The sequence below is a fragment of the Siniperca chuatsi genome, linkage group LG5 (genome assembly GCF_020085105.1).
Source record: "Siniperca chuatsi isolate FFG_IHB_CAS linkage group LG5, ASM2008510v1, whole genome shotgun sequence".
Classification (NCBI taxonomy): Eukaryota; Metazoa; Chordata; class Actinopteri; order Centrarchiformes; family Sinipercidae; genus Siniperca; species Siniperca chuatsi.
In genome coordinates this window covers 18,682,454-18,705,719 of record NC_058046.1, presented here as the reverse complement: position 1 = coordinate 18,705,719, position 23,266 = coordinate 18,682,454, and the positions used below count along the sequence as shown (strand labels likewise).

At 41.3% G+C, this 23,266-nt stretch overlaps 2 protein-coding genes across 4 annotated transcripts; both read left to right on the top strand.

The window, feature by feature from the left end:
• Nucleotides 1-392: 392 nt before the first annotated feature.
• Nucleotides 393-14,780, top strand: si:ch211-225b11.4 (thyroid adenoma-associated protein homolog). Of its 3 annotated transcripts, XM_044195491.1 has the most exons (32): nt 393-613; nt 726-906; nt 987-1,073; nt 1,157-1,184; nt 1,285-1,433; nt 1,534-1,656; nt 1,762-1,882; nt 2,109-2,254; nt 2,343-2,427; nt 2,504-2,640; nt 2,925-3,122; nt 3,212-3,941; nt 4,550-4,702; nt 4,872-4,981; nt 5,063-5,223; nt 5,311-5,480; nt 5,569-5,733; nt 5,838-5,986; nt 6,100-6,237; nt 6,327-6,431; nt 6,528-6,728; nt 6,817-6,967; nt 7,323-7,575; nt 7,988-8,224; nt 8,303-8,507; nt 8,828-9,016; nt 10,050-10,306; nt 10,439-10,603; nt 10,689-10,955; nt 11,046-11,248; nt 11,349-11,598; nt 13,996-14,780. In XM_044195491.1, exons 1-31 carry the CDS (start codon nt 492-494, stop codon nt 11,594-11,596), a joined length of 5,634 nt encoding a protein of 1,877 aa, XP_044051426.1. In that variant the 5' UTR covers nt 393-491; the 3' UTR covers nt 11,597-11,598; nt 13,996-14,780. The 3 variants fall into 3 exon arrangements, with proteins under 3 accessions (XP_044051426.1, XP_044051427.1, XP_044051425.1); XM_044195492.1 differs by lacking the exon at nt 13,996-14,780 and having other exon boundaries at nt 10,050-10,294; nt 11,349-13,382; XM_044195490.1 differs by lacking the exon at nt 13,996-14,780 and having other exon boundaries at nt 11,349-13,382.
• A 15-nt stretch (nt 14,781-14,795) lies between these two features.
• On the top strand, nt 14,796-22,617 carry pik3ip1 (phosphoinositide-3-kinase interacting protein 1). The gene is made up of 6 exons (XM_044195494.1): nt 14,796-15,033; nt 15,208-15,336; nt 15,859-15,975; nt 17,749-17,916; nt 18,084-18,162; nt 20,825-22,617. Exons 1-6 carry the CDS (start codon nt 14,958-14,960, stop codon nt 21,039-21,041), a joined length of 786 nt encoding a protein of 261 aa, XP_044051429.1. The 5' UTR covers nt 14,796-14,957; the 3' UTR covers nt 21,042-22,617.
• The last annotated feature ends 649 nt before the right edge of the window (nt 22,618-23,266 follow it).

The following is a 23,266-nucleotide window of genomic DNA, read 5'->3' as shown; positions in this document are numbered from 1 at the left end:
TATTTTAAGAAGGTGGGGGGATCCATAATCATAACACCAGAGCCAGTGACTCTATAGATTCACATAATAGGCATACACATTCATAAGCTACCTCCTTTTATTTAAGGAGTCAAATCCTTCTGCCTGTAAAGCAAAGGCTAAACAATGGCTGCTAGATAGTATTCACTAATAGAATGTGAAGTTCTTAATATGTTTTTATTATCTGATTTAATTACTTAAAAATGCATTAAAATACCTTCTACTTTACTGACACTTGCATCTTGAATGTGTTGTGGTTTATGACGTGTCTGATACTTTACAAATAAAATACATTTTAATTTGAAAAAACAAACTGAAGACCTGCCTCTAGGTGGCAACATGTCGCTGTAATTCTACGATGACCACTGGTCTAAGAATGGTAGAATTAGAGTTATGTCACGTGACCAGCGTACCAGCGTGCTGCCAATGTGTCAGACAATATCAAAAGTCTGTACAGTGGAGTTAATAAAACAATGTTGTCGTTTGAAGACCTGATGACAAGTTTGCAAGACTGTGTGATCACCGAGGATCAAGCCCCTGAAAATGTTAGCCAAACACTCAGGCTCTTTATTGATAAACTGTCTGAATCCTCCAGGTTGGTACCTATAATCTCAGCATGTTTGAAAACAACTTGCTAAACACTGTATTTGTCACATTTTTAAAAATAGGGTGTGATAATGACTGAATAATTTTGCTTGCATGAACAGGAGTACTGTGAAAAGATGTAAGGAGCGATGTTTAGAGGAGGCTTTCCAGTTGCTGAGACATATTCCAGAGGCACAGCTTCATGTTTTAGAGGAGAGCCATCTCCTGCTCCTTGTCAGATTCTTCATCTCCATGCAGCTGCAGATGGTCAACATCTCCACAGCCTGTCGCAAAGTGGACCAGGTCAGCCCTACAGTATCTGTTCACTGTACGATGCTTAAAACAAAACGGAATCTCATTGAAACTTCATATTTGCTTGACAGATGTTGCAACATTTGGCAAAGGTGGACCACTCATTGGTTTTTAGAGAAACCCATCGCTGTTTGCACACCATAGTCCAATCTGACCAGGTACAGAGCTCTCACTTCACTTGCGTTTGTCATATATTTGCATAAAGGCACTGCAGATCACTTTTACCTTGTCTTCTTTTCAGATATTGTCTTTTGAGGATCTGCAGAGAGGTTGGTGCTGGCTAAAGATGATGTCCAATATGTCACTAATTTCATATGTAAGTTTTTTTTAATCAACTTATTGTTGTTGGGTTTTTTTAACCTTTTTTAGCCTGCATGTTCCTGGAAGACAGCACTGTTGGTCGTGAAGTGTGGCGGGAGTCATACCTGTCTTTGCTGATGAAAGTCTCCGAGTTATTCCCTGTTGTATTGAAACAAGAATCCCTGAGAGACGGGCCGCTGTGTTACATTGCTGTCAAGGTACACGAAGAGCAGTGTGCTTCATGAATCAGTCCATTGCATTCATCACAGACTTGTTGTGTAATCTTTGTTACTGACCAGAGAACTGTGATCTCTGCAGGTGTGTTTGCAAATATTTCAGCTGTTGTCCAGTGAAGTTGCTCCTCTAGTGTGGGACAAGGAGCACGGGGGACCAACAGTGCAGACGATCCTGCAGGCTCTTATGGACATTATACTTGGACAGGTTTCTTATTAATTCATTAGTTCAGAGTCACTTATTCAAAAGATAGACATCTGTTCAGTCGTTACCTTTGTTTCGTCCTATCAGTCTGTGTGTCCTGTCTTGCAGTGCTACAACAGGGACACTCGTCTTTTGGCAGGCACTGCTGTGGCCATGCTAATCAACACAGCACCAGAGAGCAGAGCTGGAGAAGCTGCTGCCTGGAGTCTGCTACAGGTCTCTCACTTAGGTAGGTAACCACCAACACTGCTGGACAAATAGCATGAGCAAATCACATTTTGGAATTTCACCCAGTTATGTGTCCATGTGGGTAAAATGTAAAGAGATTTAGTCTTTGTATCCCATTTCTTTTGCTGTTGCACCAGATCCAAAAAAGTATAAAAGCTATATACTACAAATTCCACAACTGAGTGTGAATGCCTAGAGATTCCTGACAGTATAGCCTTATTTCTCAGAGCCCTGGCTGCTGACAGTTGGTGCTCTCCAGGTACAGTGCAACCCTACAAGGAAGGACAGAGTGGACAGGCTGGCTGTGAGCAGGGGCCTCCTGACCTGCTGTCGACCTCACATCATGCTCAGTTCACACGTGGATGCCACAGAAGTAAATCTAGTTAAAGCTCATATAAAAACATGCTTTACTTTTGTTGTGCTTGCTTTCATTACCAAATCCGTCATCTCCTTCTTTTCAGATGTGTTTACTGCTGAAAGGTTTGTTTCCTCTGGTCTATGCTTTGTGTGAGGAGAAGCTGGATTGTCACTACTTTGCCTTCGAAGGTGAGTAATGTCCAGGTTGCTTATTTATGTGCTTTAATGGTAATATCACCTGTTCGAATATGACATGTTGTTACAGTATTAACACTATGGCTGAAGAAAGTTAAAGAATGCCTGGCTGATATCTGGAAGATGACAGGCGTTCGCCTTCTGCCTGACAACAGCAACCTGCAGCAAGAGCTCATTCTCATTATCTGGACCAATGCAGAAAGCCCAGTGAGTGAAATTAACAAAATTATATTATTGCAATTCCAAAACCTGAAAAAAAACATTGATGTAAAAGGGCATTATTTGACTTTGTAAACTCAACAGTCTAAATATTGCAGTATATAGTATACAGCATGCTAAGAACCTTTGGATTATTCTAATCTGACCATGTTCCATTACTAAACAATACAGTTTTAGCTTTATTAACATTAGCTTGTTAGCTTCTAAAATAATTTAAAGACATATTACTGCCAGGATGGCTCAGTGATATCTGTCTTACTGTGCATTGGCAGGTGGAAGGTGTGTCAGACTTTGTGCGCAGTGCCTTTTGTTTGCTGCTGGACATCTATGAGATGGACTGTGAGCAGTTTTGTGACACAAAGAAGACTCTTTTTTTTACTCTACTTCAGCGAATAATCAAACTACCTTGGGAAGCCAAAGCCAAATATCATCGCCTTTGTGCCCTACTGCCATATCTGGGTACTGATATGGTGAGGATTAACGGTTATTACAGTGTTAATAATGTTATAATGTAGTCAGTAGTGGTCATGATGACTTTGATGTTTCATTAATCAATCAGGTGCTGGATCAATATGCTGAAATACCCAATCATCTCCTGAAGTGCTTGTCAACCAATCACCTGTCGCCATGTGGATCAGAGCTTTACAAGTGTCTGATCCAGCAGCAGAGGCGAGAGCTGTGTGATGGCTCACAAAAGTCTGCTTCACCCCCTGAGCTGGATCTGGCCAATCAGTGGGCGAGGCGTTGGCGGCCCGTGCTTCATGAGGCGCTGACGTCTGATGTGACTCTTCTACAGAACAACAGCTCAACACACTTATTACCCTGCACCTTTCACGTCTTCCCCTCTGCTGTGCATCCTCTGCTGGCCTCTCTGGACCCCTTCGCCCCTGGCCACCTCCACGCCTGGGCCTGCATTATGAGCTCCTATCGAGCCGTGACTGGAGGCTCTCCCTGGGCTCTGCAGGGGAGCTCAACCCTTGAAACCCTCCAGCTAGCTCTCGGATCTGCAGATGACAAAGTCCGTCTTGCTGCTCTCAACCTCCTCTGCTGCAGCCCAAAGACCAAAGACACTCCAATCACCGAGGAGATGTCAATAATGAGGATGTTTATTCCTCAGAACCTAAACTGTGAGTCCTCGCCTTTTCGCCAGCATTTTCAGGCTGGAGTGAAGAAGTTTCTGGTTCGTATCAGAGACGGCTGCTTGGCACATGTTAGAGGACAGAAGGGCAAAAAGAAAGGAGATGCCACCCATTCAGAGAGGGCACAGGATATACTGGAGCAGGGAATAGGTGAGATTTACTGACAGCTGCTGTTTTATATTCACAACAATAAACTGTTCTACTGTACAGACTGATAAACATTTATCATACTATATTTTGTGGTTAACTTTATACGTCTATACTGAATGTTTCAACTGAAGGTATACATTCCTATATTCCTTACTAATGCTCACTAAATTACAAGTTTCTGGTACAGCTGTTGTTCACAGACTGATGCTACTTGCCAACATGACTCTTAACATTGATCAAAAATAGATAGGCTACCTACAGGGAATACCCAACATTTTGTGGAAAAAGACTTAATTACAGTGACACACACATTGCAGAAACCTGCAATTAGCAAATATATATTTGAGTCTTTAAAGCAAAATGAAACAACAGATCTCCAAGGAGGCTTAATCATCTATACCCAAATTGAAATTGCACTAAAATTATAAAATATTTAATGTCAAGGGGAACAGTCTCAAGAATCAGGACACGGATAACAAATAAGGCCACTTGGCATCCAGCCTAATATTATTTGCCTTTGTTGCATTGTTTGTAATTTAAAAGTTCTCTCTTTTTTCAGTAAATCTTTCCATTCTTTTGTCTATTTTCTGTTTTTTTATATCATATAGGGTTTGTTGAATGGTTGGGTCAACTTCCATACAGCTATCTGGCACCAGGACACAGTTATCAGAGGAAGAAGACTGCGTTGCTGTTGCTGTCTGCAGTGCTGGAGACCTGCACAGACACCTGGAGCCCAGACAAAAAGAAGGGGCAACCTCCAGGTCAGTTTGGGAAAACCAGTGATTGCAAAATGTAGGCCAAAAAAACCCCAAAAACAAATTTATTCTTTATACTACTATATGATGCTAGTATTTGGTTCTATGCGTAAATAATAGTTTTATATTATTTTGGCTTGGAATTTTAATGAGCTTCATTAAATCAATTTTGCAGCGAATATGAGGTCTCTTATTAACTGTGCCAGACAAAGAGGGCAGTGGGATTTCGTCTGCAGGACAAAACAGCTGGTCCTTATCAGCTGTTTAGAAGATTCTACAAATGAGGTAGAGCTGCCTTAACTTGCCTCATAGGTGGGGGTAGAATATTTTAGAATAGATAAAGGATTTTTTTTTGGTCTTTTACAGATTCGGGAGCTCTCAGCTGGGTTGTTGTTGAGATTTTTCCCACCCAGTTTTCCAGATGATCTCGCTGCAGTGCTGCTCACGCGAACCAAACAGCTTCTGTGCAGTCCTCGGGTACAGGAGGCTCAGATGGGAGCACTGATGATAAAGGTCCTCCTTCAGAAGTAAGCCATGCCTACTACATACATACAGAATTATGCCTGCTTTAGATACGAAGGATAAGCAGTTATCAGTTGTTGTTCTACCTGTAGATCACAAGACCAGCATGAGGACTGCAGGCTGAACAGCAACATTACTGTCAGCAGTGGAAGTAAACCAAAGGCCTCCTGCATGCTCAAATTCCTGTTGAAGGAGCTGGAGGAGCACTACCTGACAGCCAAGGCTGACATGATGCTTGCTGCCAGGACCAAGCCCATACACGGTGAGATCTACAACACTGACATCTACCATAAATGATGTTTAGAAAACATTGTCCTGTTCTTTAAATCCTGTCACGAATTATGTTCCAGGTGTTGTAAGTGCTCTTCAGAGGTGTTTGCTTGAGGCACCCAGCAGTGTTTATGACACACTTGACCACAGTCTGACCACATTGGTGCTGGGCCTGCTAGAGAATATCTCTCTGCTGCTGCTGGGTGTTCTGTATGGAGACCGGGATGCTTGTGCCACTGAAAAGGGTAATGGAGCAATCTACAGAAAAAATACTGATTTGGGGATGAAGTACACAACATTTCAGATTTATTTATGACACCAAACAGTAAATTGCTCTCTTCTGTCTTAGATGCCCCCCCTTCTTTTTGTGATATGGGAAACGCCATCAGCTCTCTAATAGCCCAAGCGTCTGGAGGAGACCAAGGGGATGGAGAGGAGTGTGTCCTGCTATCTGAAGAGCACAGCCTCGTTCTCACCTGCTGCTGGGTCTCCCTCAAGGTAAAACCAGATGTACATTTAGGAAGATGGCAAAAGACTGGCATTTTAGCTTAGCGTATTTGCTGCATGTGTATTTTTTCTCAACATTACTTGCTTTCATGTTTTCTTATTAGGAAATAGGAGTCTTTTTAGGTTCACTGGTGGAGAAAATTCTCACCGAATCCAAACCCAGCAAGTGCCTTCTAAAAAAAGGGGATCTAATGAAAGCATCAAAAATATTCAAGAATATTCTTCTCAAATGCCGTCACTGGGTAAGTTCTATAAATCCATTTAGAGGCATTAAGTCTGAATCACCACAATGCTCATGTTCTTCTCTGAAAAACATATATCTCTTCACCAGGGGGCAGTAGAGGGATGCTGTATAGGCTTCACCAAGTTCTGTGCCTCTCTATTGAACAGCAATGATCCAGATCTTAGGGATATCCCGGCCCACATGCTGAAACAAGTGAGTGGTTATACATGCTTGAATGTATTTTTCATTAATAAATGGAGATGCTGAACTCCTGGCTTATAGATGTATTCTTCTCCTGTCTCTTTCTAGGGATTGCAGGTTGTGCAGTCCCCTCGATCTACATCCGTGACCCGGCGGGCTGCAGGGTTGCCTATGCTCATCCTGTGTGTCGTGTCAGCAGGGGAGGCCAGTAAAGCAAGACCGCTGTTAGCCCACAGTATGCAAACCTTACTGGAGACAGCCAAAACCCCTCTACCTGAGAACTGGGACCAAACACTAGACCTGCCACAGGTTCGCAGACACAGCAACAAGAATGAGGATATTGGTCTTTATAACCACAAAGACAGATGCAGTCACATAATTGTCCTTTCCCTTACAGGTGTGTGCGGTTCACACTCTGCAGGCCCTGGTGCGTGGTTCAGGTCTGGGAGTAGCTGTCCTTCAGTTTGCTCCTGCTGTTGCCATGTTGTCACTCACTCTGCTTAGTTCTCCCTGCTGGGCCATGAGGAATGCAGCTCTGCAACTTTACAGTAAGACAGGGCACATTTAGAGCTTTACTTTTAGTCTGTATTTGGCCAGATGAACTTTGAATCTAATTCAAATGGCACGTTTTGTCTGACTGACAGACCAAAACCTAAATATTTGGTTATTATTCATTCAGATAATCAGTTTACTACCATAGAAGATAAAGAAATCTAGCAAATACTGGAACCAGTGAATTTTTGGCATTTTTGCTTAAAAAACGATTGGTCGATCAGTCGATTATCAGAATAATTGCTGAAAAATAATAACACTTTTCTGTCTTTTGAATAATCAATTAATCGACTATTTGGTGTAACTCTAATTATTACCCCTGATACTACAGTAATTCAAATCTGTTTCCAGGTTCTCTGTGCTCGCGAATGCTCGGCCAGCGGCCCAGCAGTGAAGAGGGTGGCCCTACCCAGCATGGCATGTCCCCCCTTGCTTTCTTCTTCCACTACCCTGCGCTGCAGCCCTTCCTCCTGGGCGAGCTCAGAGGGGCAGCACAAGACCTCCAGGGTCCATCTAATGAGGCCAAGCTACACCTCCAACCCTCGCTCTACCCTGTCCTCACTCTGTTAGCCCAACTACAGCCCGGTGTCCAAGACTCAACAGAGTGATTACTGTTCACTTATCACTAGACAGTTTGGTCAGGTTAACTATTATAATTCTTTATAGCAGTGGTTTTCATCCAGGCCTAAAGTATGTAGGTTTTTATTCTAACCAAATGTTATGCCTATGTATTCAATAATTTGCTCACCTTTACCAGTGAAGAAGGAGCTTAACAAAGAAATTAGCTGTTTTGGTGTTTGATTAGAATTAAAATGTGTGACTGAGGACCACTGGTTAAAGGAATAGTTTGCCATTTTGGGAAATAAGTTTATTTGCTACCTTGCCAAGAGTAAGATAAGAAAATCAATACCACTCTTATGTCTGTACAGTAAATATGTAGCTAGAACTACCTTATGAAACTTCATGCTGAATATTATTTGACCAAGTGAATGTCTTCTCTGGTTTTCCTCTGCCAGAACTTTGTCAGACTTCCTGCCTCCTTTACTCCAGCTGTCTGCCAGTCCTATTTACAGTGTGAGAGTGATGGCCTCTAAGGCTTTGGTTGCCATGACTCCCCCCTCAGAGTACATGAACATCCTCATCAAACTGACGGCTCAACTGCCCAGTCCACAGGAGCGCTGTTGTCACAACGGGCTCCACGGACAACTGCTGCAGATCAAAGCTATTCTAGAGAGAGCTCTCTGCACAGACAGGTGAGACTTCAAAACAGCTGTTTATTTATTCATCAGACACTCTCAGGCTTTGAAATGCCGTGGCGTTTCTATTCCCAGTGCCCCTTCAGCTGACCTGTGTGAGGTGCTGAGCAGGGTAGGTGCCTCGCTGTGGTTGGGGACTGAAGCTCAACGCTGCCCCCTAGTGAGAGCGGCCTATGTCAGGGTGGCACACTCCCTAAGAAGATTCTGTTGTGAGACCTACCTGTCAAAGCTCAGTGACGCACTCATGCATGACCTGCAAACACCTCAACAGGAGCTTCAGGTGCGTGACACACATGCCAACATTTTGCCAACAAGTTTGAACAGGTTATTTCACATGAGTTTCTGCCTGTGCGGTTTTGTCTGTGCTCTTCTCACTGGTTCTAAGTGGCCGTGACCCTTCGGGGGCTCCATACAAAACTGTTCTAACTTTGTCAGAAAATAGTGCATTCATGTAAGACCCCAGCCCTCATAATAAGAAGCTGATTAAGAAAATTCATTTTTAGGGCCTTTAGCCAAGTTTTCAGGGGCTTCTAATCACAAGGCTACCAGGATCCCCTAACAGATATTTTTTCTAATGCTTTATCTATGTCATCTCCACAGGTTGGGTTGTCATCCCTCCACCAACAAGCCATCCACTTTCTATGTGCAGATCTAAAGTGGGCATGTCAAATCTGGGACAACTTCTCTGCAGTGAGCCCTGATCTGAGGCTCTCATTGGTTACGTGGGTGGTGGATGGGCAGGGTTCGCAGCAGACCAGTTTGAAACAGGTGATCCAGAGGGTGTTGCAGGTGAGACATGATCTGCTCCCCAGATTTCAGCTTGAAGAAAACAACCTTTCCAAAAACCTGTCTAACAGCTTTCAGTATAATGACCTTCTTAGAGCACAATGTGAGGAAATTGGGGAAGCAAAGATAGGCTTAAATATAATGCCATCTGAGGCTGAAATCTGTCTGGAGATCTTTTTTCCCTCCAACATAACATAGACAGGGTGTGTCTATAAGCTATTATATTATGTAATCAAGGAGATTTCAGTACAGTCAGGCTGAGGATATCTGTCCTTTTATTATTTCCTGTTCATGTAGGTCATTTAGATGAACTCTCCAGCATGTTACATTATCTAGACCAGCCAGTTGAGCCTTATGTCCTGTTTAGTGTTTAATTGACTCTCTTTAAAATAAGCTTGATAAGATGTGACACTGCATATCTACAGACAAAGATAGGGACTACTGTTCATATGGCCTAGTCATTTATTTTACAGCACTTGTTTACCCATATTATGTTATTTAATAGGGGACTCTGTTTTTATGTCTCTGATTTAGTTTTATTATAATAATGGTGATTGTAAAGTTGTTAATTTTTTGTTGAGGAAACCATTAGAAATACTACACTGCCACTGGGCACTGTAAGTTGTAAGTAGTGAATACTAAGACAACAGGTTATGGGATTATCATTTAAACTAGGAAAACAGGATCTGTCTGAACATACATTTTAAACAAGGTGTTTAGATTATTTGAAGAACTGAACTAATGGAAACCACTGAAATAGTATTGTACGTGTTGTTGTTGTTGTTGTTGTTTATATTTTCAAAAAATGTCTTTCTTTACAATAGTGTGTGATAAAAGCAAATAAAAGAATCTAAAATTGTATTCCATATGTATTAGATTTTTCTTGTTTTTTGTGATAAGCAGTGATGTTGGAAATACATTCTACATCTTTTGAATGATGCCTAGTGAGAGCCAGTCGGTGTACAGCTGGTTTTAAAAGAACATCGATCATTTGACAAGTAGATCAAAGGACTATACTCTTGCTCTCTATCTCCAGTCAAACCTGAGGGAGGCATTGTTGAGCCACAGCGTGGAGTACCGCAGAGCCTACCTCGCAGCCCTGGTAGCAGTGATGGCCGGAGGTGATTCTACTTTACCACATCTTCCTCAGTCAGCCCCACTGGAGGATCAGGTTCTGCCTGAGTGTCTGAATTTATTGCTTGGAGACCTGGAGGACCAGCGAGGCGGGCCAGAGTTTCTGTCCCAGGCTCTGTATGCTGCTAGTCTGCTGCTTTCCCAGTGGTCAGACTCCAGGTTTTACATGTTTTATAGTCCTTTTTTTTATTCATTTATTTATTTTTTTACTTCAGTATAGAGTCACATACTGGAACACTTCTACCTGCATCTCTGACTTTCTTCCTATCTTTGTGCAAATCTAAATCCAAGTCTAAAGATATCCATGTTCCAGCGCTGGTGTAGCGTCTTGGAGTGCCAGCGGTCCCCAGATGCCCCTGAAGTGCTCAGGATGGCGTGTGCTGAAGCTCTGTGTGTTGGTGGAGTTCCACTACTGAGCCTGAGAGAACACAGCACTCTGCCTGCCATCATGATCAGGTATGAAGGAAATCAAATAGTGTTGTCAATAGAATGATACACTCGGATTAACAGAAATAAAAATGTTGAATCTTTCTCTTTTGAGGTTGATCAACACAGGTCTGCACTTGCTGCAGGACCAAAGCCAGCAGGTGAGGATGAAAGCGGCCTGTTTTACCTCCATGCTGCACCATGCAAGAAGAGGAAAAAGCCAGAGGAGCGTCTACCTTATGCAGGTCAACCAGGCTCTGCCACTCCTGCTGGACCTGCTGCTGGAGGAATGCTGGGATACTCCAGGCACATTGGAGGTGCTGCTGTGTAACCTGCCTCCGCCTGACCTCAGATCTGTGCTGAGAGAGGCTTTCGAGACTGGGTATGTTACCTCACTGAATCAATACACTTGTACAAACAGAGCAGCCTTGACTGAGTGTTGCTTAACTGTTGTTATTGCTCTCTTATTCAGGTGTTCCAGTCTGTATGAGCAGGATGAGGCCAATGTGTTTGCAGAGCTTTCTGTAATGTCTGCACATGTGCTGCCTTACCTGCTGCAGATGGCTGGAAAATACTCTGAATCCTCTGCTTTGGCACAAAGCCTGAGTGCATGGGCAGAGGCGAGTGCTGCACAGGTGATAGACAGCCTTGCAGTCTGCAAAGAGCTGCAGCCAGGTACCACATTAGCTTGTCAGTCTGAATATAAGAATGTGTTTGATAAATGACTATGTGAATTATGTAAATTTTATAAGGTGATTATATATTCTCTCTCTAGCTGAGACTTTGACCCCGGCCTGGCTGGCTCTCCTCACGGACCCCCGTCATCACAGCACCCTGTGTGGCCTGTTCACCAGGGCTGCCTTTCTCCTCCGGCTGTTGAAAACATCTGATGATGTACGACACCTTTGTGATCCTTCATCCCTGTACATTAGTTTACAGGAAGTTTGTAGCCTTCTCAGTCAGAACGGTGTCCACTTTCCCTCTGCTGTGACAGCTGCTGTGGCTGGAGAGCTGCCACTATGACAGTGAGTGCAGGGCTTTTTTCTGTACACTCAATGAGCAAAGCCTTTTGGCCGTTGAGGCCTGGGATGAAATTACCTGTGGAGATTTCAGGAATGCTTATGCCATCTAAATGTGCAGCCTTAGTCTTGAACAAGTATTGCAACTGCTGATGCTGCAGTACACCAGGCTGACTAAGTTATGTAAGAGCTCAGTGGCTTCAGTCAGTTGTATCCATCATCATATTACCTATACAGAGAAGAGACCCACTGGGCATTAGGTCCCATGTGCACATGAGGAGGACGGTGTAGCAAAGTAGTTGTTCCTCTGAAGTTCTAGAGGCCTGTTTTTGCTACAACGCTTTTAAATAAGAGTTTATAACATTACATTTTCTGAAGCTTTATTCATTTTTAAAATAAAGCTTTTTTATGCAGAGATACAGCCAGCAGAATAGCCCCAGGTCAGTCTTTTTGATCACCATCCAGAGCAGTGCTCCTTTCCTCTCTTCTAAGTTGTATGTTTGCCATGTTTCAGCAGCAAGTGCTCAGACTGATGCAGTGATGTAATGCAACAGCATCTGGAGAAATGGGCTGCTTTGTGCCCAGCAGGGGAATATAGTGTATGTTTTAATGCTCCATTAGAGGCCTTCTGCCTGGATAAGTGTCCATTTTCCAACCACATGAGGGCTGAAGATGATTGACTGGATCTGATAGAGAGCTGGCAGTTGCTCCGCAACGGACCACACTAAAGCAGTCTTACATCATCAGATAGCCCACTGCTTTTGTTTGAGATGGGCGGCTCTCGGTATTAGACAAACACTGACATGAAATGGTTGTCCATGTTAATTAAATGGACAACTTTTATTTCCTTTTGATACGGTATTGTCAGAGGTGATTAAATTCTCAAACAAGCTAATGCTAGATCATGAAAGTTGTAGGGATAAACTGACATCAACATTTTTGGACAAACCTTGAATTATCTTATCAAGAATTCTCCCAAAGTTTGAACTGTGCCACACTTGATGACACTTGCAGTATGCATTTATTGATGAAACTGCTGGTGACTGTATGGCTGTTACCAGACAAAAACATCATATAATAGCACAGACTGTTTAAAATACAAATTGATGCTTGAACTTTGCTCTACTTCAAGACAAAGGCAAAAAAAATGTGGCTTGAGCTCTTGACAGCTTGTCAATATGCCTGAAAACAGGCACAATTCTGATGAAAACACAATAATTTTACTTTTTATTCATCTATCAGACTCTCCTTGATCAATGTGTGCAATATTATATCTTCTGCCTCAACCTTGAAAACAAAGTTTGAAAAGTGAGTTTAAAAGCAAGGTTGGAAATTTCCTGAAGGCAAAGTGTGTATAAAACTGGAAAATAACCATCTGGCTTAATAAAAGCGTTTGCTATCGTTACTGAGAGTGCTGAGTCTCTCAGTAAGCCTGCGTCCTGCTAATTAAATGATTAACTATGGCAACAGGAAACAAGGCCAAGTAAGAACAACCACTTTTATTGGGTGTGTGTATGTGTGTACATGCATACAGACATGTGTGCACCATTTGGAGCATGAAAGAGTGTTTTTCCACTGTTGTATCACAAGTAGCCAGCGGGTCCTAGCTTGTCAGGTTAAAAAACCATCAGTCAAGTGTTTTTTATTCTTCAAATGGAATTAAAGTAACAATCTTAATGAATGAAATGCTTCTCAAAAGAAGGGTTTTGTCAGTTTAACGGTGTATTTTGATTTTTAAACCTTTGCTATGCTGAATATAATAAAGTGAACTATTGAGGGTGTTGCAAAAATGTTTGTCTTCCATATGGTCAGTGCTACTTAGTTTCATTTTTCAAAACTGGAAATCTCCAGTAAAGCATATTACAAAGAAATATAATAATAATAATAATAATAATAATAATAACCACTCCCTACAAGCATTGCTCACTTGAAGTAGTGGACACTGTAAATAATGAGCCTTATACAATGTGAAGCCTGTGATAACATAGCATTTGGCTTTTAGTGTATTATGGTTTATTTTGAATATATAAAAATAATTCTCAGCTGTATCACAGATTTTAGCAGTTGCTTCCACTCCTGACAAAAAGTCTCAAATCAAATTGTTGAAAAATTGCGCAGCTCTAGTCGTCAGCGACTTCACTTAATCAATCGACTTCAGCTCAGTTTACGTAGTTATGGAGGTCAATTTATGCCAGGAAAAGAAAAAAACATGAAAAGTTAGCAATAATAAACTTAATAAATAAAATACATTTTATCTCATAATTTTGACCTAGTGTGTCTAAATTTTGACTCGCATAATTTTAAACTACAAAAACTTACCATGAGCATTTTTATTTTTTACCATAACTACCATTTCATCCAGTTTTTTTCTTTCTTTTTGTGGTGGAAATTGGTTTCACCCAGAGCATGCTGGGAAAGGCTCCTGCACCCCGTAACCATGAATGAGCAGAGTGTGATGGAGAGTGCTGGACAGATGCTGTGTGTTTGCTCTAGTAATTGCCTGAAAACTGGGTAAGCATCTATTTGAAAAGTGGCTTAGTGAACATTGACTGACTCACACGTTGGCTGCCCTCTTTACCAGTCAGCCAACAATGACACACAGGGCCTCTCTGCTGCAAGTATACACAGGCAGATAGAGGCAAATACTATTGGCAGCTGTCCTTTATCAGCCTCTGTGGAGTCCTCTTCTGACCAAGGCCAGCAGAAAAACAGGCCTCATGGGGTGGAGAGGAAGCCTGGGAAGCAGGAAGACTGGGGTTGGACAGATACACCAACCACTGAGAGCCAGATGCAGTTGGATGGGGATTATAAATGGAAAGTAATGACTCCCTGTGTTTTAAAATGGAAATCAGAGCAGCTATTTATAGGCAACCACAGAAAATGTAAAAAGCATGGAAATTATTATGGGAAAAGGAAAAATAAAAACTTTGAGGATGGATTATAGAAGTAACCAAAAATCATTTTTTTTGCAGCTTGAACTAAAATGTGAACGAACTTCGTTGGTTTTCCGTGCCGACTGTTTTGACGAAGTGTTTCACAAGGCTGAATGCATATTATAAGTTGCCAGACAATTTTTCAGCTGCTTTCCTGCGCGCGCGTGTGTTTGTGTGAAAACCTGGTGAGGCTTTAGGACCTTGAGGTTTGTACTGCAAAGGGCAGCTCCTCCTCCTCCCACTGAAGGCTGTTTACGAAGAAAGCAGAGCTCTTCTTGCAAAAACAAGGGCTGGAACTCCAGTGGTAGGAGCAGTGTGTCTGAACCACATTCAGCACAGGCCCTTCGTCCATTTTGTATATTGTTTTTAATTTTTGGGTGGTGGTTGTTGTTTTTTTTGTTCTCGGTGAATTCAGCCTGTCAGCTCTGCAAAATGTTTTTCTCTTTGCACGTTGTTTTCCTGAGCATCGCCATAGTGGAGAGCAGTGCATCAAATGCAAATCAAAAAGGTAAAATTATACATTATTGACTATATTTTTTGTATTTAATTAATCATTTGTTGTATACAGTGCAGCCTGTTTTTTTCAAATTACATGCATAATAATATTTATAATTCTCTTCTTTTTGATTGCACATATACAGTATTGTGTTGTCCTCACATGTTATGTTGTTGTTATTCTCAGACTGCATGAGATCCAGTGGTGTGGAGTACAGAGGGGAACAACAGAGCTCCTCCTCAGGTCTGAACTGTCTAAACTGGACCAATACTACTAGAGACTATGATGTTAACATCCATCGTGATTCACAGACAGGTAAACAACTTCTGTTGATGTGTCTTTTAATGCAGAAAGCAGTGAATGTCCCATTAAATGAAGGATAAAGTTGTGATTCCTCTCCTATTTTTGACTGTTGGATTCCTGCTGAAGACAGAAATGTTACTGATGTTGATAAGGAACAACACTTTACTTACAGGATAACAAACATTCTTGTTGAGATGTTAATACAGTGTAATAATACAGCTTCACACAGGATTGCAGGTAATCTTACAAACATGCAGAGAAATGAACACAGGGACGATATTTAAAGCCCACACTTCAGCTACTGCGCCACTGATTTGTCTAGTTATGGTGTTAAATGGCTTCTTTTCTGCAGTAGCTGCCATTTCCTTCCTTTGTGCTCATGGTGGCCTGTTCATTGTCGTGTGATGAAGTCGTGTTAATGATTCATGAATCCAGTGGTTTACCCACACAGCAGGACAGACAGACAGAGACAGGTCTATATGCCCATGAGGCATCAGTAACAGATATGTGCTGTTTTTATCATTCCTCCTGTAGGTGTGGGAGATCACAATTACTGCCGAAACCCAGACTCCTCTGAGAGGCCTTGGTGCTACATTGCTGGTCCAGATGGGACGGTCCAGAGACAGTTCTGTGCAATTGACACATGCAAAGGTAGGTAAACACTGTACACAACAATGATCATCGAGAGTTGTATGGATAGTGTAGTTGGCATTTGCACAAGAGAAAAACAGCCAGAACAACAGCTGCAAAAGTCCAACCTGTCAAAGATAAATAGCATATTCCAAATTAATAATAAAACAACCATGAAATGGCAGCTTTTCTCTCAGAATGCTCTGTGAGAGTTTTCAGACTATGTTCTCTCGATGCTGCCGGCAATTACTCTCTTCCCTGTAAAGCTCTCATTATTTGAAAAAGTGGGCTATGCTAGGGAAAAATAATGAGGTGAAATGTTTGTAGCTATGCAAATGTTCTAATTAGACAACACAAAAAAGATTGATGAGAGAGGATACAGCCAAATTTTTGATGGGTCAACCAAAATGTTTTTACAGAGGTTCTTCTTGGCGTAGTTTTAACACAAATAAACCAAGTGTAAGTCATTGTTGAGAGATGGATTCCTGACAATTCACTTTTTCCCATTTAAGAGTATTAAGTTTGTAGCAGGTCAGGGTTAAACCACTGTGAGAAGTCTCGTCTACTTTGCCCTTTGTTTCCTTCTTGTCTGGGAAGCCAACCCAAGTCACACAGAAACAAAGCCCTGCAGTCACATGTCAGAAAGTTTCAAGAAAGACGTTGACCACGCCCAAACCTGAGCTCATTGGCAGAGAGAAACAGCCTTCCCTTGGAGACAGCAGCTAATTGGCTGCTTCAATTTATGACTTCATGCCCTTTAACTCCAGCAGAGTTGTAAACAACAACTTGTATGGAGGAAAAAGAGTTAAAGAGCAGATGTTGACGTGCAGCTGAACCTTCCTGTTTCCTGAATCAGAGTGAGAACAGTGTCAGGGCTTTCTTCCTGCTGTTGAGGAGGTTGTTGCATCAGTGGTAATGTTAATGGACCAGCAGTAATTGGAAACCACACAGTCCAGATGATGCACTTGTAGTCAAGTCACATCAAGTCAAAGTGTATTTTTAGTGTATTATTACAACAAGTGTCTCCAAACACTATACAATAAAACAACAGTACTAAAACACTAAAAGACAGATAAAGATAAATCAAATAAAGTACTATGCATATAAATATAAAGATATCTGAGAGGTAAACTGTTCGTGTTAATGCTTTATAGAGCAGTGCTTGAATTTAATAACACAACGGCATATGTAATTTTATATTGTGATATCGATATGTGTTGTGATGAAGTACATTTTCCGGAAAATCAATTGATAAACTGTTTATGGACAAAATAACCTGACATACACAACCTTTCTGGCTAATTCAGCAAATTCAACAACTGACAAATAAAGGTACTTTATATGAAAATCCAAAAATAAAGCAGCCATAAAGTGGTCCTGCCCAATGATGATGGCCAAGTACACCCTGATATATTAAAGGGAGAGACTGTACAAATAATATTGCAAAATCTCTGATGATGTTATGTCTGCCTGTTATATTCTTCACTTCGCCCAACTCTGTGTAGTAAAATTGTCTAGTAGTGGTTACAGGTGTGGAGGGAGTATCCTGCTCAGGAGGAATGCTTTTGGTGGCTGAATGAGGTGGACCAGAGAATTGAAAAGTTATACTTACTCCAGTCACTGTTCTTTATCAGAAAAAGAATGTATATTACCTGTATCGCATGCACATATTTTACTTTGATATGATTTAGCTTCCATTGACAGTACACTAACAGTAGCACAGCTCAGAGCATCTCTAATTAAAAGTCATTTAACACTGTTGTTTAACACTGGCATTGTTTATTGTGTCTTTAGAACAAGCCTCTACTGTGCCAGCAGAGGCCGAATTCCTCAACCCAACAGGAGCCGCTCCCTCCACAGAGAGCTTTCAGCCGGGGGAAGTTGCTGCTGTGCAGCCAGTGATGGGAATTAGCCAGCGAGTGCGCACAGGACCCAAAAAAAAGAAAGACCTTGGCACGCTCGGTATGTTGTAGTTGTTATTACTCTGAAAACATGTATGATGTTGGTGGTACACACTAACCTACAGTTTGAATTCATCTTAGTTCTAAGTTATGCATTGCTACATGAACTAAATAGATTTGTGATGTATTTGTATGTTCAATTCTTAACATTCTTCTTTTGTTATTCAGGCTACGTCCTTGGCATCCTCATGATGGCGATTATAATCATCCTTGGAGTAGGCATCACGTTTGGCTACTTCTATAAGAGGTCAGTATCTAAATAACATCACACGTCAATCATTTGGTTCAGTATTAGATGAATTTTATGAACCCAATGTAGAGAATTTACTTATTTTTCTCTCTTTGAAGAAGCATTTAATTTGTTTCCAGGATGTCATTATTACATTGTGTGCATCTACTGTAACATGAGGCCTAAATGTCATGCTTCAGAGCCTTCTTGTGTCTTCCTGTTTCTACTGACACATGTTAGTGTTGTTGATAACTTTAAGATGCGCAGGAGAGAAATGCCAGTATGATTAGTTAAACACATGTGATAGCATGCGTGTTAATGGTCTCTTGAGTTTAGGGCATCAGCTGTTATTCACCCAACGATGCTCTCTATTGTTTCACTTTGATGTAATGCAGCCATTTTAATGCCTTAATCACGGCAACCACAACAGAACATGAGTAGGAGCATGGCAGGAAATTAAACGCCTGCTATCTATTTTAAGCATTCTTATTTTGAATTCTTAAAAGAGAAGAGAGCGTGGAGGTGGGGTTGGATTGGATAGAGAAGCCTGCACATTCGCTGCAGTTATGTAATATGCAAAATGATGGCCCCAATGTCATGAAAGAGGGGACTCTGATTTCCCTTTGCACTGCACAAAATGCCCTTACAAATCTGTCTTTGGCACTCAAATCTGATTAGCAGTGCCCCTGTCTTTGTTTTCTATTTTTAGGAGGTGATTATTAATAAGGAGGAGCAGCATATTATGTCAGAGGGTTTATACCTGCCCTCAGTGTACAGTGACATCACCTTCCGTAATGTCATAGTTGTGTGGCAAGCATGCCCATATTCTTTGCAATTCAACTGCCCCTTCACTGGCCAGGAGTGGCTGTCAATTACGATATATATTAAGATGACTCTTTTCACTCTAGACTTCTCCAGTCCAGGTGTAATGCACTCAGAGGTTCATACTATACCCCCATTTTGAACAGGCTCTCCACCAATCAGTAGGAGTAGGTAGTGTACTGACAAGGACACTGATCCCTAGCAGGCTTCCCACCCACAAGCACTGCAACTAGCACCCTGAAAAACCTGAGGTTCTGCAGTGATGGGCAAGTGTTTTGACTCTATGCCATTTGGATGTCCCCAATAATGCACTGCTTCATTATGTTAAAAATATATTATATCAGATTGTCAGATTGATATCTGTCTGTGAAATATGTAGCGGTAAACAGCAACAGTTAGCTTATCACAAAGACTGGAATCAGGGAGAAACCGCTAGCCAGGCAACCAGCTCCAGGAAGTTTCTGATCTCGGTCAAGAAATAGTCTGGCACGTAACCCCATGTAAAATAGCAAGTTGTGGTTTTTACACTGTGGTTTTGTACAAATTAAGCAAACAAGATACAACATTTGAATTAGTGAGCTTTAGAGGTGCTGATAGGCAGATTAGGTTACCTTAGGACAGAGCCCAGCTAGCCATTTCTACCTGTTTCCAGTCTTTGTGCTAAGCTAACTAGCTGCTGGTTCTTGCTACATACTGTACAGACATGAGAGTGGTGTTGATCTTCTCAACTAATTCTCTGCAAGAAAGCACAAACATTTCTGGGAAATGTGAAAAAGCAGAGGTTGAAAAACCCCAGATATGCTTTAAACTAAAATGAACCACACACATAAGTGTAAAGAATAGGTGGTGATATACAGTGTTTCTGAGTGGAGCAGAGTTGCACAATATGCTGCACTGAGGCAGACAGGTAGGAAGTGTTTTCCAAGAGTATATTGCCCAGTTTTGGCTCCAGATCAGTAGAAAGCAGCCTCATGCTGCTTCCCATCACTGTGTTGCCTTGGAATAGATAAACTCCTTCCCAGCTTGTCAGTTCTCTGTTCCCTTTCACCATCTGTCCCTTGTGTTTGATGCAGACCAGGCACTTGTAACAGGCTCTCTTATCTACATACAGTATGTTATCTGAAGCTCCTTATCATGAATATTTAGCTTGGGTGGCCCCTAAAAATGAAGCAGTACATAGTATCAGCTACAAGACTACTTAAGGCATCACTATAATGTAATATTTTTATTACAATAACAGCAAAATAAGACTTGACACTGATTGCTAATTCGCATGATAGCTTTGGAGGAATAATTAAAGCAGCTGTAATCAATATTATTTTATTAACTTTGGATCACATGACTACTTGTGAGGAGTCACTCGTATTGATGAACACGCAGATAATTATCACCTGATTCTGCAGCTCCCCTCAGCTCTACAGAGCGTTTTAGCTTCTTTCAGGTCATTGTTTTGGTTCAGTCTCACTGCTCTCATAACATCATTTTCCACCACAGCTGTTTTCAGTATCTCTGAGAAACCCTCTGTGTGCTACCTGCCAGCTCCAAACAGCAGACAGACGTAGTTAGCGACTGGCTGGTGAACATAGTGGAGGATTTCGCAGCTAAAGAGCCTGACATTTCCCTCAGGAGTTAGTGGAGCCATGTGGTCAGAAACTCCAAATGCATGATAATGATAATGTTGCTTTGTAACTGCTAGATGTGTCATTAGGCAACTTTAACTGTGTGCTTACAAGTTTGCCATTGTTTCCACTGCCCCAAAGTGGCCAAAAATAATCAGTTATTGGAGGTTGAAACTTTTGAGGGCTAACTCGAGATTTGTAACAACATAATAATGAATCTCTGTTCTGTTTGTCTTTAGGGGTCAGGACTTAAAGAAGCAGCATGAGCAGCGAGTGTATGAGCGCGAGATGCAGAGAATCACCCTGCCCCTGTCAGCTTTCTCCAACCCCACCTGTGAGCTGGTAGATGAGAACACCATCGTTATCACAGCAGAGCACGAGACGACGCCTGTCCAGGAGGGCGTGGAGGGCAGGGACCCTCTCATGGGCCACCAAGCCGGTACCCCCGGAGCATGAGTAGGCGTGTAGTCCTCCAACAGGACTGTGATATGTTTTTGTGGACCAAAACACTCCCGTCTTCGTTTCTCCTCTCTGCCTCCCCGAGTAACTTCGGTTTTAAAAGGAGTATGGGAGCACTCTTGGTTCCAAACACTTGAACTGAATGCTGTGTGCTTTGTGTCCCCTTTCCTGTGGTTTTTATACATCTGAGGCACAAACAAGATAAGCTGACACACCATGGACACAGTCTTAACAACTAGAAACCATTAAGGTGAATCTGTTGATAATGTCATGAGGTCTTTAATATTCATATTTGATACATTTGATAGCCAAGAAAATAAGGTTATGGGCTGCCCCCCCTTAAATAACAGTATGAATCTCTAGTCAAATGAAAGTTGACTAGTCAGTGTTTATAATGGTGTGTGATGAAACCAATTCTTCATAGAGAGATGGTGTTTTGAATGTGGGGAATGTTTATAACCTTTTGTTTTTCAGTATGTTTCCATGTGGAGAAGATGCTCTCCATAGGAGGTGTGTGGTTACATGATGATTATGTGATTGATTTTTTTGTATTGACCCACTGGCTGTGCCGAGGGAGATGCGGACAAGAAACGTGTATGTATAAAGACTGCTTTATCTTGGAGACACACGTGTGACAAAGATGTGAGTGTCCAAAAATAGTCATCCTCCTCTGAGACAGGATGAGGGAACATGAGGTAAAACAGGCCCACTAAAGACAAGGGAAATTGCCTTAGCATGATACTTCTGAATGTATTTGTTTATCGTTTCCCAGATGATTTTTTTCTCTTTGTACTCGACTGAAAGGGCTAATGCAGTTGCAAAGCATGATGGCGGTCATTGGCAGACATGAAAAAGGACTTGCCCTTTTCTTCCACAGGTTAAGGAGTGACAGGAAATGCTCTCAGGAAGCATGAGAGACAGTAGTTAGTTCTCAGGATAAAATAGCACTGCCACAACATAGAACAGATGGCATCAGAAAAAGAAAAAGCCTGAAGTCTGCCTTTGCAGAGCAGGACAGTGAGTGTGTTGAAGTGCTGAAGAAGCCTGATCCCTAGATTAGATTCAGATATTTGAGTTATGCACTTGATGCTTCAGGGTAGAGACAGGAATGGAGTAGAATAGAAACAGTCCAAAGTTTGGTGTTGTTCATTCAGAAACATTCAAAAACATGAATGCATGCACATGGTTACCTGCTGTATGCTTGTATTCAGGGGCCATTTCTTTGCATCTTAAAAAGTAGAACTACTGATTGAATAAGACATTTAGAAAATACCTGCCTGAAAATAGAAATCATCGTACACAGAAGATTTTTTGTTTGTTACACGATTCATTCTCAGTGTATTGTCAGTTTGTTATCTCTCCATCAGTCCAGATGATCTTGTTTTGTGGTTATTGCTGGATCCACATTACTGGTATTACTGCTGTTCCATTATTTCAAGCATCTGTGTGTTGGTTGTAATTATTATTTTCTTCATATAAGCAACGTGTTCAAAATACTGTTGTTGAGCATTTGAATTTAGTACTTGTATGATTGTAGATTTTTACTGCTGACTGAAATAAAACATCAAACAGACACTATGATGTGATGTTATTTGTACATTTAAAATTATATATAAGGAAATTTTCCCCACTGGAACAACATAATACAGTAGAAGTGAGAGGACTGTCTTGTTATTCAATGTTTGTTCACAGTAGGAACTTTTTGCACCAGCTCCCTCTGTTGGCAACTCTTAATTACTTTAGTCATTGGAGTCCCCTAAGAAAGTAGGTTAAGATAATATGGTACAAGTGGGACAAAGAGATTTGAGGAGGCTTGTAAAAACAAATGAACTCTTTAAAAACCAACCTATTACAAGAGAGTTTGGATCTGTGGATGTTATTCAACACATACACTTCCATAGTGACCCTTTTGATTTCTTTCAGATTATTTTGAATGCATTATGAGACAGTAACTTTGAAGCAAAAAACCACAATAGACAATATTCATTGTTATTTGATGATCCAATCAATGATAATCATTTTTAAGGCTGCAAGTAATAATTATTAAAATATGTCATTTAGCCTATTTATCATTTACTTTATAAAATGTGATGAATGGCAAATGCTCATTACTAGGGTTAAAAGTCTTAAATCTACTTTTATCTGACCAACAGTCAAAAATAAAAGTATTTAATGTGATGAAAGAGACAAAAGCAAGAAATAAATTAATTCCCTGATGAATT

Coding starts and splice junctions, on each gene's coding strand:
- si:ch211-225b11.4 (XM_044195491.1), top strand. CDS start 492: ATGTTGTCGTTTGAAGACCTGATGACAAGTTTGCAAGACTGTGTGATC. Junction 8,508..8,827: donor CACCTCAACAGGAGCTTCAG/GTGCGTGACACA, acceptor TCATCTCCACAG/GTTGGGTTGTCATCCCTCCA. Junction 9,017..10,049: donor TGATCCAGAGGGTGTTGCAG/GTGAGACATGAT, acceptor CTCTATCTCCAG/TCAAACCTGAGGGAGGCATT.
- pik3ip1 (XM_044195494.1), top strand. CDS start 14,958: ATGTTTTTCTCTTTGCACGTTGTTTTCCTGAGCATCGCCATAGTGGAG. Junction 15,034..15,207: donor ATCAAATGCAAATCAAAAAG/GTAAAATTATAC, acceptor TGTTATTCTCAG/ACTGCATGAGATCCAGTGGT. Junction 15,976..17,748: donor TGCAATTGACACATGCAAAG/GTAGGTAAACAC, acceptor TTGTGTCTTTAG/AACAAGCCTCTACTGTGCCA.